This window comes from Chlorocebus sabaeus, chromosome 1 (genome assembly GCF_047675955.1).
Source record: "Chlorocebus sabaeus isolate Y175 chromosome 1, mChlSab1.0.hap1, whole genome shotgun sequence".
In the NCBI taxonomy this organism is placed as follows: Eukaryota; Metazoa; Chordata; class Mammalia; order Primates; family Cercopithecidae; genus Chlorocebus; species Chlorocebus sabaeus.
In genome coordinates this window covers 72,678,636-72,692,660 of record NC_132904.1, presented here as the reverse complement: position 1 = coordinate 72,692,660, position 14,025 = coordinate 72,678,636, and the positions used below count along the sequence as shown (strand labels likewise).

At 55.8% G+C, this 14,025-nt stretch overlaps 1 protein-coding gene across 6 annotated transcripts in view; it reads left to right on the top strand.

Moving 5' to 3' along the window:
* The window catches only part of WNT11 (Wnt family member 11), a 30,244-nt gene extending 20,571 nt beyond the window's left edge, over positions 1-9,673 (top strand). For all 6 annotated transcript variants that reach the window (XM_073019548.1, XM_073019551.1, XM_008020196.3 and 3 more), the window contains 3 exons: positions 1,336-1,613; positions 4,296-4,588; positions 8,964-9,673. In XM_073019548.1, the coding sequence (XP_072875649.1) occupies positions 1,336-1,613; positions 4,296-4,588; positions 8,964-9,138 (746 nt within the window). In that variant the 3' untranslated portion in view covers positions 9,139-9,673. The remainder of the gene's footprint in view (positions 1-1,335; positions 1,614-4,295; positions 4,589-8,963) is intronic.
* Positions 9,674-14,025: the final 4,352 nt, after the last annotated feature.

Below are 14,025 nucleotides of genomic sequence, written 5' to 3'. Positions count from 1 at the left end.
TGCCCCCATGCATGAATGAAGGAATGAGCCAGGGCTGTGGCCTGCTGTACTTAAGGCCACATGTCAGGGAGGCTTCTGGGAGGGGAGTCTAGAAACAAGAATGCTATAGAGCCCACCCTCAGGGCAGACAGGTGTGCCACAGGTAACACTGAACTGGGCTGCTGAAACTGTTGCACCATGCACAAAGCAGTGTAAAGACAGAACATCTCAAAGACTTCCTGCAGGTGGTGGCTTCTGGTGGGGGGTGTCTGGGGGACCCATGTACAATAGGGAGGCTTTTGACAGACAGAAGTGCCCCAGTAGGTGCAATCTCTCTCCTGCACTGTAATAACTTTTCTTGTGGGTCCTAAACAGTAGCAGCTAATATTTGACAAATTCCTTTCTTCCTGAATTATTTGAACTCCAGAGCCAGCCTGTGAGGTAGGTGTTATCACCCATATTCTACAGTTAAGGAAACTGAGGCTGGAGAAGGGAAAGTGGCTTGCTAGTTAGGAGACAGAGCCAGGGCTCGGACCAATGGCCAGGACCCCGCAGCTGAGGCTCCTGAGTGCCCTATTTGTTTCCCAGGGCTGCTGTCCAATGGGCCACAACTAGCTGCTTGCAAACAACAGATGTGTATTGTCTTGAAGTTCTGGAGGCCGGAAGTCCAAAATCGAGGTGTCAGCAGAGCCGTGCTCCCCCTGAAGGTGCCAAGGAGGATCCTTCCTGGCCCGTCCCTAGCTCCTGGTGGCAGTTGGCCATCCTTGGCATTCTTTAGCTTGCAGCTGCGTCACTGCAGTCTCTGCCTCTGTCATCACAGGGCAAGCTCCCTCTTTGTGTGTCTGTGTATCCGAAATTCCCTTTTTACAAGGACACCAGCCACTGGCCTAGGACCCACCCTGATCTGATATGACCTTGTCTAAGCCCCATTACATCTGCAAAGACCCCACTTCATCATAAGATTATGCTCACAGGTCCAGGGGTCAGGACTTGAACACATCCTTCAGGGGGACAGGGGTCCACACACAGCAGGCCCTTTGTGCATTTGTCTGGTGCATCAGGAGCTCAGAGCCTGGGCTTCACTACTGTAAAGCATCCCCTAACGCCAGTGCAGGGCAAGTGGGTGAAAGCCCAGAGCTGTGAGTGTGAGTAGGAGGACGTGGGCAAGGGCATGCCTGTGGGTGTGGGTCGAGTGTGGCTGTCAGCTGGTATATTCGGAAGGAATTGGGGAAGCAGGGGTGACAGCTCAATGGCCCTAGTGCCGACCCCTGCTGGCGCCACCTTGGTTACATGAGGGTGTGGGCGAAGGAGGAGGACCTCTGACCTGGGCAGCTGACCTTTCCCTCCCACCCCCAGGGACCCGGGAGTCGGCCTTCGTGTATGCGCTGTCGGCCGCCGCCATCAGCCACGCCATCGCCCGGGCCTGCACCTCCGGCGACCTGCCGGGCTGCTCCTGCGGCCCCGTCCCAGGTGAGCCACCCGGGCCCGGGAACCGCTGGGGAGGATGTGCGGACAACCTCAGCTACGGGCTCCTCATGGGGGCCAAGTTTTCCGATGCTCCTATGAAGGTGAAAAAAACAGGATCCCAAGCCAATAAACTGATGCGTCTACACAACAGTGAAGTGGGGAGACAGGTAACCACCCACCCCACCCAGCCCCAGATAGTTGTGCTTGTACCATTGGCCAGAAAAGGGCCACCCAGCGTGCCCCGATGGTGGGGGGTGTGGGGGGACGGGCCCTGACTGGCCCACACCTGACGTGCCTCACACCGTCCTCATCCTCAGCCCTTCCCTCGCCAGTTGCTTGGGGCTTGTCTCGCTTTCCTCCTCCAGGGGGTCCACCGGGGTTTGGGTTGTCCAAGCAGAAGGAGCACTGAACTAGGAATCAGGCGCTCTGAGTTCTGGCCTTGGCTCTGGCACTAAACTCACTTAGGGACATTGGGAAAGTCAGTGCCTCTCTAGCCTCAGCTATTCCCATCTATAAAATGGTGGAGGTGACCTGGTGCTGAGTCCCCATCTGTCATGTTCCAGGGTGTGGAGAGGGCTGTGGTCAACAGAAGCCTATCCTAAGGGCTCATCTACTTGGATGTAACGGGGACTCCCACCCATACCCACCGCAGCCGCTAGAACAGTTTCCTCCAGCATTAATTACTATCAGGTTTTCATTCATTCCTCACCTCACGGCCCAAAAGACTGGGGTGAGTGGACCCGTAAGTGAATGAACTTTCTACCAATCTGTGTTGCAGACACTGTGCTTGTTGCTCCATACATTTCTGTTCTGTGGTCACAGAACAACTCGGGCAGGCCTTGTTGTCCCCTTTTCACGGATGGAGAAAGGACCGTGAATGGCAGGGATGGCCACTTGGCCAGAGCTGCATGTGCAGATGGCATCTCATTAGCTCCTCCCTGCACCCCTTAGCCCCATTTTACAGAGGCAGTAAGTGAGGCTGAAAGCACTTCAGTGGCTCAGCCCTACAGCACGATAGAGCCCAGGACTGTGGGACTCCCAAGTCCAGGGATTTCTGTGGCCTCATCTGCTCTCAAGGGTCTGACTTGTGTGAGGATTCTAGGATGTCCAGGCCATCCTTGGACAGTTAGGGAAACTGAGGCCAAATCATATTGTGGATCTATAGCAAAGCCTGGCCAGGAACTCAGGACTCCTGCCTCCTGGCCCTGCTTACCTGTCCCTGACCCCTGCTCATGAAACCCAGTGCGAGCCCTTCACCAGTGGCCTGCACACCCACCACCATGGCCACGCCCACCATCATGGCCAGGCCAGCTGGACGCCACATGCTGCCAGGGGCACAGCCCTCCTTCCCCCACCATGCAGTCCAAAGAGGATCTTCAGCCTCAGGGCCAATCAAGACCGTCCCTGAGGCCATCTGCAAAAGGGGCCAGTATCCCCGAAAGCTGCAGGGCTGCTGAGGATTAAATGAGATCGCAAACACATGTTTAGTACTTCGGGAAGTTCCAGGCCCCTTCCCCCAGCTTATGCTGAGCAGCAGAACCTAGTTCACCTTCCCTCGATGGCTCACCAGTGCCTCGGTGCCTTGCAGTCCTGCTGACTTCATCCCTGTGACCTCCATAGACTTTTCTCAGCAAATTCCAGATTGGGTACCCAAACGTACTCCCTGGGTCCTCACTTCCTGGCACTGGAGAGGAGAGCCCTGGGACCTTGGCCAGCTTCCCCACTAACTCACTTGTCTTGGGCAAGTCCTGCCCACTCTGTGCCTCAGTTTCTCCATCTCTCTGATGCAGGGGATGGACCCAGGTTCCCATGACTCTTGCAGGTCTCTGAACAGGAGAGGCAGGAGGGCAGGCCTGGGCAGGGGAATCCAAGTCTTGTGTTGAAAGAAGGGTTTAAAAGGCAGAACTGGAAGGCCTGTAGAAGGCATCAAACTTCTGCCCCTCAGGTATGAATGGGGAAACTGAGGCCCAGGGAAGCTGGTGGGCCCGAGTCCTTTTTGAAGCCAGGGCAAGAGGCTTCCCAAGCCTCTGAGCCCGAGGGGCCTCCGCCATAGTTATTACTTAAATGGATTTTTCAAAACCAGCATTGATTTAACTTTTATGGTTCAAAAAACCCTTTTGTGTGTGCCATCTCATTTCATCCTTACAGCTCTCTGCAGGGCAGGAATTATGTGCTCGCTTTGCACGAAAGAAGACAGAGGCCCTGAGTGGTGACGTGGCTTGCTGAGGGTGGCCTGGCAGGAGCACTGGCAGTGGGGGGAAAGCCAGCCAGGTGGCAGGGAGGTGCCCCCTGCACTCACCCCTGCCTTTTCTCCCCTTCCTACCCTCCTCCCTTCCTTCCTTCTCTTCTTTTCTTCCTTTTTTCCAGCAAGCATTTAGTGAGTGAAAAAGCATGGAACAATTAAAAGCCACCACTTTTGGAATCACCCTCAGATCTGGGTTCAAATCCCAGCTCCTTGATTTTCTGACTGCACCCTTGGGCATGAGACTTAGCCTCTCTGAGCTATTGTTTCTTCTTTTTAAAATGGGGAAAGTAAGGATACCTCCCTTGAAGGGCTGTTGTGGTGATCAATCTCCATTATGCGTTAGAGCGCTTGGTGTACCGTAGGTGCTCAATAATGACATCCCTATCCCTGCAAATGCCTTTCTTCCTGCCCCTCAGCTGTCCCCCAAGGTTGCAGGAAGGCCCACACCACCTCCAAGCTTTAAAACAAAAAGCTCTGTCACTTGAGGCTCCAGCAGGCAGTGACTCCCTGAGAGCACCCAGCCATGGATGGGTGGAGCTGGGGTCCTGGGGCAGGCCGGGGAGGGGACTCTGGCCACCCAGCTGACGCCTTCCCCTGTCTGCAGGCTCTGCGCGCCTCTCTGGAAATGAAGTGTAAGTGCCATGGGGTGTCTGGCTCCTGCTCCATCCGCACCTGCTGGAAGGGGCTGCAGGAGCTACGAGATGTGGCTGCTGACCTCAAGACCCGATACCTGTCGGCCACCAAGGTAGTGCACCGACCCATGGGCACCCGCAAGCACCTGGTGCCCAAAGACCTGGATATCCGGCCTGTGAAGGACTCAGAACTCGTCTATCTGCAGAGCTCACCTGACTTCTGCATGAAGAATGAGAAGGTGGGCTCCCACGGAACACAAGACAGGTGAGGCCTGCCACCACCTTGGTGGGAAAGGGTCACCCGTGTTGCACATACTGTTCCCCAGCTCAGGGCCATGCACACAGCAGGGACTCAGGTGGCATTTGGGGAATGGAGTCCCTGCTCAGTTGAGGGAGTTGGCCCCAGAACTGCTAAGTGGAGATGCCAGGGTCCTAGGGTCCCCTGCAGAGCTGCTGGGAGCACCTGTTCTGCACTGTGCCTGGCAGGGGCCCAGTGAATGGAGGCTGATGAGAGGCTCCTGCTCTACCTTCCCCAGCTGGGGAGACAGATGGGAAGAGACAATGACGCTACTGGGAGACGGGACAGGAACGAGGCTGCCCAACATAAGATAGGTGCTCAGAAAATGTTTGGCAGATGAACAGATGAAGGGTAAAGGCCATACAAGCCTGCTCGTTGCACAGCAAAGGGACTGAGGTGCCAGGGGAGATGGGGACAGCCTACAATGAGTGAGGGAGAGCGATGTCTGCCTGCATTCCGTGCAGCGACACTGCCCCTGTGTCCTCGCCTCTGTGAGCCCTCTCCCCGGCCCCCTGCTCCTCCCATCTCCTCTTGGGGACCCTGAGCCTGGAACCCTACCACAGCCCCAGTCACAACTGCTGCAGTCGGCTCAGGACAGGAGAGTGAGGGAGCCAGGGGTGACTGCAGACCTACTGTGTGCTGGGTGGGGTTGGTGAGGACTGCACAAGCAGCATTTCCTGAAGACGGTGCTGGCGAAAGCTGGTCCCGATCTACGAGAGAAAGAGCTCTGTCATCACATGCTTTTGGGAAATTCTCTGGCAATTCACAAGGCACTAGAACATATGAAAGGCTCTGAGGAATCTGCAGTAAAGATCTGTTTAAGCCAGTGTTTCCCAGAGGTGTTTGGCCACGGAACGCTTTTATTAAGGAGCCCCTAATAGCATTCCACAAAACTCGTGTTCTCGGGGTTAAAAGAATATTGCACCAGAGAGTGGGTGTCTGGGAACGTGTCTGGCACATAGTTGGTGCACAGCCAGCGTTGACTTCCTCCGCAGCCCACGTTCCTGTCTCCAGGAGAGGGAGGGGTGTGCTGGGGGGCTGCATCCCCACAGGCCAGGGCAGCAGGCTCTGTGAGGAGGCCCAGGCTCCCATCTGGAGGCCAGATTGAGGGGGTCGACAGAGGGAAGATGGAACCAGGTCAGGCCAAGGAGACAGGAAGAAGCCAGAGGCTGGGCTGAGGTAGATGGGGATGGGGTAGTTAGAGGAGGATTCTAGAACATGGAGGGCTGCAGGAGGCCCACAGAGGACCCGAGAGTGAAGAAAGGGTCTTCCTGGATCCATGTGCAGCTCTGCGTGTGTCAGGGAGGGCACCGCAGGGGGACTTGAGCACATCCTTCACTGATCTGAGGCTCAGGCTTGTCTTCTGCACAGTGGGGAGGGCACACAGGGTTGTCGTGTGATCTCCAAGCACACGTACCTAGCATCTCCCTCTCCCCTCCCGTCCTGGGCAGTCTCCCCTCCCACTGTGCCCTCTCTCCCAGTCCCCCCTCACTCCTGATGAGGAGGCCCCGCCCACAGCACCACCCATCCTCCTGCTTCCTTCGCAGCCCCCACAGGTCTCCTGCCTTGTGGTCCTTGTGGTCCTTCCCCAGGGAGGGCCCTTGCAGGCATCTGTGTTAGTTGGCTTTTGCTGCAGTAACAAACAGCCCCAATTTCTCAGTAATTCACAACCACAGACATTTCTTGTGCCCATTACATGAGACTGCAGGTCAGCTGTATCTCTGCCTGGCTCTGGTAGGTGCTGGTGGGGGATCCCCAAGGGCTCAGGTCATGACAGGAAAGCCTGGTGTGAGGGGAGCCCAGAGGGTCCCTGATCCAGCCTGGACATCAAGGAAGGCTTCCTAGAGGAGGGGAAATGTGAGATTGATGATTAGGTTGGGGGTTGGATGTAAGTGAGCTTGGTGAACTGTGCAAGGTGTGTGCATGTGGGGTATCTCTAGAGGCTGGCCCCCTCGCTGCGGAAGATACCTTGCAGCCTCCTCAAATCTAACCTGGGGAAACCGAGGCCTAGTCTGCAGTCAATATTCCAAACCCTAGCCCTCTTGTCATATTTCTTCCAGAGGCTCGCACCTCTGAAACCCACACATCCCCCACCACCCACAGTTTGAGCCACCCTGTGCCCTGGGAGCCAGGCATCCCAATGGCCCTTCCCTGGGCCTGTGGCCCCACTGGCCCCAATCCTGGTCCCAGGCACCTGGGCCTTGTCTGAATCTGACATTGGAGGCCAAGTTTTCAGACAATGCATGTCAGGGATCCAGAAATTTAAAAAAGAACCCTGTCTCCTTCCTACCACTCAGGGTAGAGTGCTCAGCCAGAGCCTTCAGGAGAAGGCTGAGGGGGAACTCATGGATGCTGAGTGACCAAACAAAGCCCAAAAAGGTTCAGTGACTTGCCTTAAGTCACACAGCCACTGAGTGGCAGAGCTGGGGCTTGAACCCAGGTCTGTCCAGCTGTGGGGCATGTATTCTTCCGGGAACTGCTGGCAGCCCCCACTTACTTGTCACTGGCTGGCTCTCCCCAGATGTTCCCCTCCTTCTGCCCATGGCCCCTTCCAGCTCAGGTCTGGCCTCTCCCCCCAGTACTGATCAGCCTCCTCCGGGCCTCCAGCTCTCCCCTTCCATCTGCTCTCACTGTTCTGAGGGCAGGCCTGGTCTTCTGCCTTTGCCCAGGCTATTCCCTCTACCCCAGCACTCCTTCCCTCCTCTGCACGATGGAGTGCTGCTCCTCCTTCATGAATGGCCTAGATGGCCTCTCCTCTTCCAGGAAGCCCTCCTGGACTCTCAAGACCTTGTACTCTCCCCGGGCAAGGCCCCTCTCCCTTCTGTGTCTGTTTCCCCATCAGTAAATATGAGGATTGCATTCGGTCATCTCTAGGACTTTCCCACATTGGACATCCTGAGATTCCTCAGTCCACATGTGGGGACCATTTGTCCCTGTCAGTGCCCCAGCCCCCTGCTGCTCTGTCCGCAACTACATCTCATGAAAACACTCCCTGTCTAGCCTCAGCCTGGCTAGAGGAGCCACCAGTCTGAACAGATGATTTGTCACTAGACAGAAGAACTGAGAGCAGTGGAAGCATGTTTGCATTTTATAGGGACCTTCAATGCCTTCGCATCCCACATTTGGGAAGAAATGCAGCCCCTGCCGGCTTCCACGCCCCGCCCTTTAGGGTAGGGAGAGCAAGCCAGGGCCTTAGTTTTAGTCCCCGAGTTTAAGCCTCTGCCCTTTGCTGAGCCTGTTTTCATCTGCATAATGGACATAATAATACCACTGACCCAAGGGCCCTGAGCACCTCCACTAAGATAAGACACTGGAGGGAGTGCCTGACCCACAGGAGGCACATGGCCAACAGACCCCTCTTCCTCCACGAGCAGCATGTCCAATGCCCACTGGGGCTTCTAGTATTTCAGCATTTATGCTAGGATTCTAAAAATCAAATGGTCTTTACATCTCTCATAATAGTTAATTAAACATTAAATATGGCCGGGTGTGGTGGCACATGCCTGTAATCCTAGCTACTTGGGAAGCTAAGGCAGGAGAATCGCTTGAACCCAGGAGACAGAGGTTGCAGTGAGCTGAGATTGCACCACTGCACTCCAGCCTGGGCGACAGAGCGAGACTCTGTCTCAAAAAAAAAAAAAAAAAAAAATTACACATAAACCCATAAAGGTAGGATTATTAGGTTGGTTGGAGGGTCTTTCCAGTATTTAGAAGTAGAAGAAATAGAAAAAAGATACCTCCAAGAAAACAAAACAAGGCTGGGCACGGCAGCTCATGCCTGTAATCCTAGCAGTTTGGAAGGCTGAGGTGGGAGGATTGCTTGAGCTTAGGAGTTCAACACCAGCCTGAGCAATATAGTAGGATTCCATCGCTACAGAAATAAAAATTAAAAAATTAGCCAGGCATGGTGGTGTGTGCCTGCAGTCCCAGCTACTCAGGAGGCCGAGGTGGGAAGAGCACTTGAGCCAGGGGCCTGGGTTGGCGGGGAGGTGAGGGTCAAGGCTGCGGGGAGCCATGATCACAACCACTGCACTCCAGCCTGGGCAACAGAGTGAGACCCCATCTCAGAAAAAATAAAAGAAAATAGCTCCATCATTTTGGTAACCCCTTATTAGAAATATAGGGAAAAGTTAGAAGTACCTTCAGGTAAGAGGATTGTTTAAAAGTCCCCAAAGATCAAGACAGCTTCTAAGAAGGGCTGAGTCGGTGGCCATGGGAGACGCTGCCGGCTGCCTGGCTGGGAGTCATAGGAGATGCTGCCGGCTGCCTGGCTGGGAGTCATGGGGTGTTGGTGGGTCGGTGACCAAGGCATGCGCTGACCTCCTTCCTGCCCCCACAACAGGCAGTGCAACAAGACATCCAATGGAAGTGACAGCTGCGATCTTATGTGCTGCGGGCGTGGCTACAACCCCTACACAGACCGCGTGGTCGAGCGGTGCCACTGTAAGTACCACTGGTGCTGCTACGTCACCTGCCGCAGGTGTGAGCGTACCGTGGAGCGCTATGTCTGCAAGTGAGGCCCTGCCCTCCGCCCCATGCAGGAGCGAGGACTCTGCTCAAGGACCCTCAGCAACTGGGGCCAGGGGTCTGGAGACACTCCATGGATTCTGCTTGTGAATTCCAGATGCCAGGCATGGGAGGCGGCTTGTGCTTTGCCTTCACTTGGAAGCCACCAGGAACAGAAGGTCTGGCCACCCTGGAAGGAGGGCCGGGACATCAAAGGAAACCGACAAGATTAAAAATAACTTGGCAGCCTGAGGTCCTGGAGTGCCCATGGGCTGGTCTAAGGAGCGGGGCTTGGGATTGGTGAGACTGATACAGACGTGACCTTTCAGGGCCACAGAGACCAGCCTCCGGGAACGGGTCTGCCCGCCTTCTTTAGAATGTTCTGCGGGACCCCCTGGCCCACCCTGGGGTCGGAGCCTGCTGGGCCAACCACATGGAACCACTAGCTTGGGTTGTAAATGTTTTCCTTTGTTTTTTTGATTTTTCTTCCTTTGGGATGTGGAAGCTACAGAAATATTTATAAAACATAGCTTTTTCTTTGGGGTAGCACTTCTCAATTCCTCTTTATATATTTTATATATATAAATATATATGTGTGTATATATATATATAATGATCTCTATTTTAAAACAAGCTTTCTAAGCAGCTGTACGAAATAAATGCTGAGTGAGCCCCAGCCCGCCCCTGCAGTTCCCGGCCTCCTCGAGTGAACTCGGCAGACCCTGGGGCTGGCAGAGGGAGCTCTCCGGTTTCCAGGCAAGGCGGCTTCCGATTGATGTCCCTTCTCCCCCCGCGCTCCCCCACACCGGGCCCTGGCCCTGATCTCCCTGTAAGATCTCTTGGTCAAGGGCGAGGACAGACGTCGTGAAACATAAACCCAGCTGGCAGCATCTTTTTTCCTCGGGGACACACATGCATGCGCGGCTCAAAGCCTGGCCGGGTTGTCAGGCCTGCCTGCTAGGCTGGCTTCAAGGGAAAACCGTCCCTGGGCAGCTGGGATGCAGACTTCGGGGAGGCAGCCCTGGTGGATTTTCTGCATGACCCTGGGGAGGGCTCTCTGCCAGCCTCAGTTTCCCCATTTGTAAAATGGGAGCGGTGGGGAGGCAGGCTGAAGGTTAGGAAAGGCCTCGTGCCTGGAGGCTGGCGGCAGCGGACGTGTTGAGAAGTGGCTGGATTCTGGTTCTGTTTTGAAGGGGAAGCCAACAGGATTTGTCCTCTTTTTGCATGTGGGGTGTGAGGGGAAGGAGGCCCAAGAATGACTGCCGGGGTTTTGGCTGGAGCACTTGGAAGGCTGAAGGGGCTGGATGCCGACATGGGGGTGGGGAGAGGCCTGGGGTTCAGATTTGGGCCCGTGGGGATTGTGACACTGTTTATGCTCCTAGTGGAAATACTGAGTGGACGGGAAGATATTTGGGACTGGAGTTCTGGGAAGTGGCCAGGGCTGGAGATCCACATTTGGGTGTCATCACTAAAGGAGTGTGTGGGATAGAAGAGTAAAGAGGACCAAGGCCTGGGCCTGGGGCACTCCTGCCTTGGAGGTTGGGGAGATGAAGCTCAGAAGAGACACGGAGACAGAAGGAACAGCCAGGGAAGCAGGAGGGAGGTCGGCGGTCCTGGCTGTTGCCAAGTGAAGACAGGGTGCCAAGGGGAACAGGATCACCACAGGCATATCACTGTCCCTCTGAGCTTCCGCGTCACCTCCCACATGTAGGAAGCACCAGTAACCAAGAGTTGAGTAAGTGGGGTATCCCCAGTGCCTGGCCAGAGCAGGTGGCCCCAAAACAGAAGTAGTGGTTCATCACCTGGATCTTGCTGTGGCTGGGGGGTAGCCACACAAGACAAAGGGTGTAAGAGGATGTTATAATCTGGATCTCTGCATGCACCGGAGAGTCGGGCTCAGACCAGTGCTCTTCCCTCCCCGAGCCGGCTGAGGACTGAGACACCACCTGGAGAGGCTGGGGCAGAGTGGGGCCTTGCGCAGGATTTGGATAAGTGAAGCCACATCCTTGGGGGTGGGATGGCATGGATAACCCCTCAGGGGCTGGACCCATCCTGAGTGGGAAGAAGGGGGGTTTTTGTGGCCATCTTCAAGGCCCAGCCTGAAAGCTTGCAGTGGGGGCAGCCAGAGCCACAGAGTCACCAGCTGCAAGGAACCTCAAGATAAGTCTTCTAGTGTGTTTTGCAGAGGAGGAAATTCAGAGATGGGAAGGGCCTTCCTGTGGTCACAGAGCTGATAAGAGGCTGGGAGCTGGGGGAGGTGGAGCCTCCCCCGGTGGGGCCCCTGCCAGCCCCTGTGTCAAAAACCCCCAGCCTCCCTGGAAGGAGCCCCTGGAATGTGTGCTCTCCAGACCCAGGGCTTCCCTGCTTCTCAGCCACCTCCTAGCCCACAAAACCAATTCCCGGTCCCTAGCCTGGAACACAAGGCCTGTTCCCCAGGCACAGGCAATTCTTCCAACAGCATTTCCTGCAAATCCCAGCTGCTCAGCCTGCCTGGCCTCTGGGCATCTGCTGTTCTCCCTGACCAAAAGTGCTGTTTTCCTTGCTGGAATCGCACACAACCCTCACAGCCCTCTCCACAAAACCTTCCCCAGTGCCTTGGGTGGAAGGGATCTGCCCCTCTTCAGGCTCCCCACAACCCTCTGAACATTTAAAGCAGTCATCACCCTCCTTCTCAAGCTGCCAGTCAATGCCCTCTTCTGCAAAAGCCAGGTAAATGGCTCCCTCCTCCAGGAAGCCCTCCCCAGCTACCTTCAGCCTGGGTCAGGGGCCTCCTCTGGGTTCCCACAGCCTCTGTGCTCCCTCCAATGTTCGCGGAACCAAGGTGTTGAAGAGGGCTGTGTTGTGTCACATCATCTGTCTCCCCCACCTGTCTGGGGCCCTTTCATGGGCTGGGACCAGCCATATGCACCCATGGGACCTGGGATCTGGGGGGCAGCACAACAACAGGGCTAGGTATAAAACCTACCTCCGAAATGCTGGATTTGGGAGTGTCATTTGGACCTCTGTCAGGACAAGTAAATGGGGGAAACCAGACCAGGGACCAAGAATGGCTCTCAGAAAGGGTGGCCACGTGAGATAAGTGCTACCATTTACTGTGCACCTGCTGTGTGACCTTCTAAGCACATTGGCCCAAGTCATCACAGCAGCCCTCCGAAGTGAGTATCGTTACCATTGACACAGGAGGAAACTGAGGCTCTGCGAGGAAAGGCGGCTCGCTCCAGACCTCAGGAAAGCTCCCAGCACAGCGGGGCTCTGAGCGCAGGTGCATCCCTACTCACACGTCTGCACTCCCAGCAGGCTCGGGGGAGCTGCATGGAGAGCTGAAGATAGCTTCCTGGGCTGAGCTGGAGGGCTGGGAGGGGAGACCTCAAGCTCAAGACAGGAGACCCTGGGGAGTCCCTGACTCAGCAGGCCACTGGCCAGTCCCCACATCTGTGACAAAGCCCTGAACCTTTCTGGCTGGCCAGGAGCTGGACAACCGAGGGGCAGTGGGAGCTGGTCCCAGTGCTTCCCCTCGCCCCCAGGTCAGGGCTCTAAGAATGCAACCAGGCTGAGCCCCACTCCGGGGATCTGGAGGCTGGGGCCTCTGCCAGGTGCATCACAGGGGCATGGAGGTTCCCAGGACCTCAGAGCTCTGGTAGCTCAGTATCTCATTGTGTTCAGAGATTTGGAAGCATAAGATCTTGGTACTCAAGAATTGTGGAGTGGAAACCCCCAAACCACTGCCTTGCCAGCCCTGCAGAGGCCCCCAGGCAAATGGCCCACCCAAAAAATTTTGAAGGCTGCGTACTGATCTGAGAGTGTCAGAATTCTTGTCCCCAGCAGATTTCCCTTCCCAGAACTTGCTCCATCTCCCTCCTGTTTAAGGGGCAGCAGTCCCAGACAGGGCTCTGTGAGACTCAGAGAGTCCGAAAGATGGAGACTCCCCAGTGATGACAGCACCAGCCACTCTGAGGCGGCTCTGAACCAAGTGTGGGAGGCTGGCTGGAGACACAGGAGAGATGGGGCCTGAGGAGGGAGACAAGAAGGCGGCAGAGAGGAAACAGGAACTCCTGAAAAGAGGGAGAGATTAGTTTGGTGGGAAAGGGGAGAGTGGACAGATAAGGCCCCGTGAGGAGGCCTGGCCAGGCCAGAGGAACAACCAAGGGGCCAAAGCCCAGCCCTGTGCAAGCTGCTGGTCTGTGGTTCCTGAGGTTGCAGAGATCAGCCACTGGGTTACACAGACCAGGCCCCAGCATGATGCAGGCTCCGGTCCAGAACCCCAGACCCAGAGAGGCTGGACAGGGTAAGGGGAGTTTGGGGCTAGGAGGTAGGAATCCTGCATCTTTCTAGCTTCTTGCTGTGTGACTCCAGGCAACCACTGGCCCTCTCTGGGCCTCTTCGGCAATTGTCTTGTCCAATTCTCACAACCGTTCTAAGGGATATGACCCAGTATCTCTGTTTTATTGATGAGGAAACTAAGGCTCAGAGAGGGAAGTGCCTGGCCCAATGTTAGAGAATAATTAGTGGAAGAGCTGATATTCAAACCTTGGACTGCTTGGCTCCAACCATTGGGCTTGGTCTCAGCCTCCACAACGTGCATCCCAGGGATGAAAGTGGCCTCTGACTGAGTGGGGGTTTTGACTGGGAGCCACTGGAGGGCGTTGCAAAAGAGGAACAGGAAACAATTCAAGACTGAGCAGTTCCTGACATCTGTTGCAGGGCCTGGCAAGCGCAGTCCAGGAGCAGGTGCCGGGAAGGGGTTGCCCATCAGGATCAGGCCACAGATCAGCCACCACGTTCCCACCCTGCCCTCCCCAGGTGAGCTGCTCAGCATCGCCTGTGTGCCTGGCTATCCAGGCCCCACCTGTGTGTGTGTTGGGGCGAGGGACGGGGAGCACGTGAAGCTCAGGTGTCTT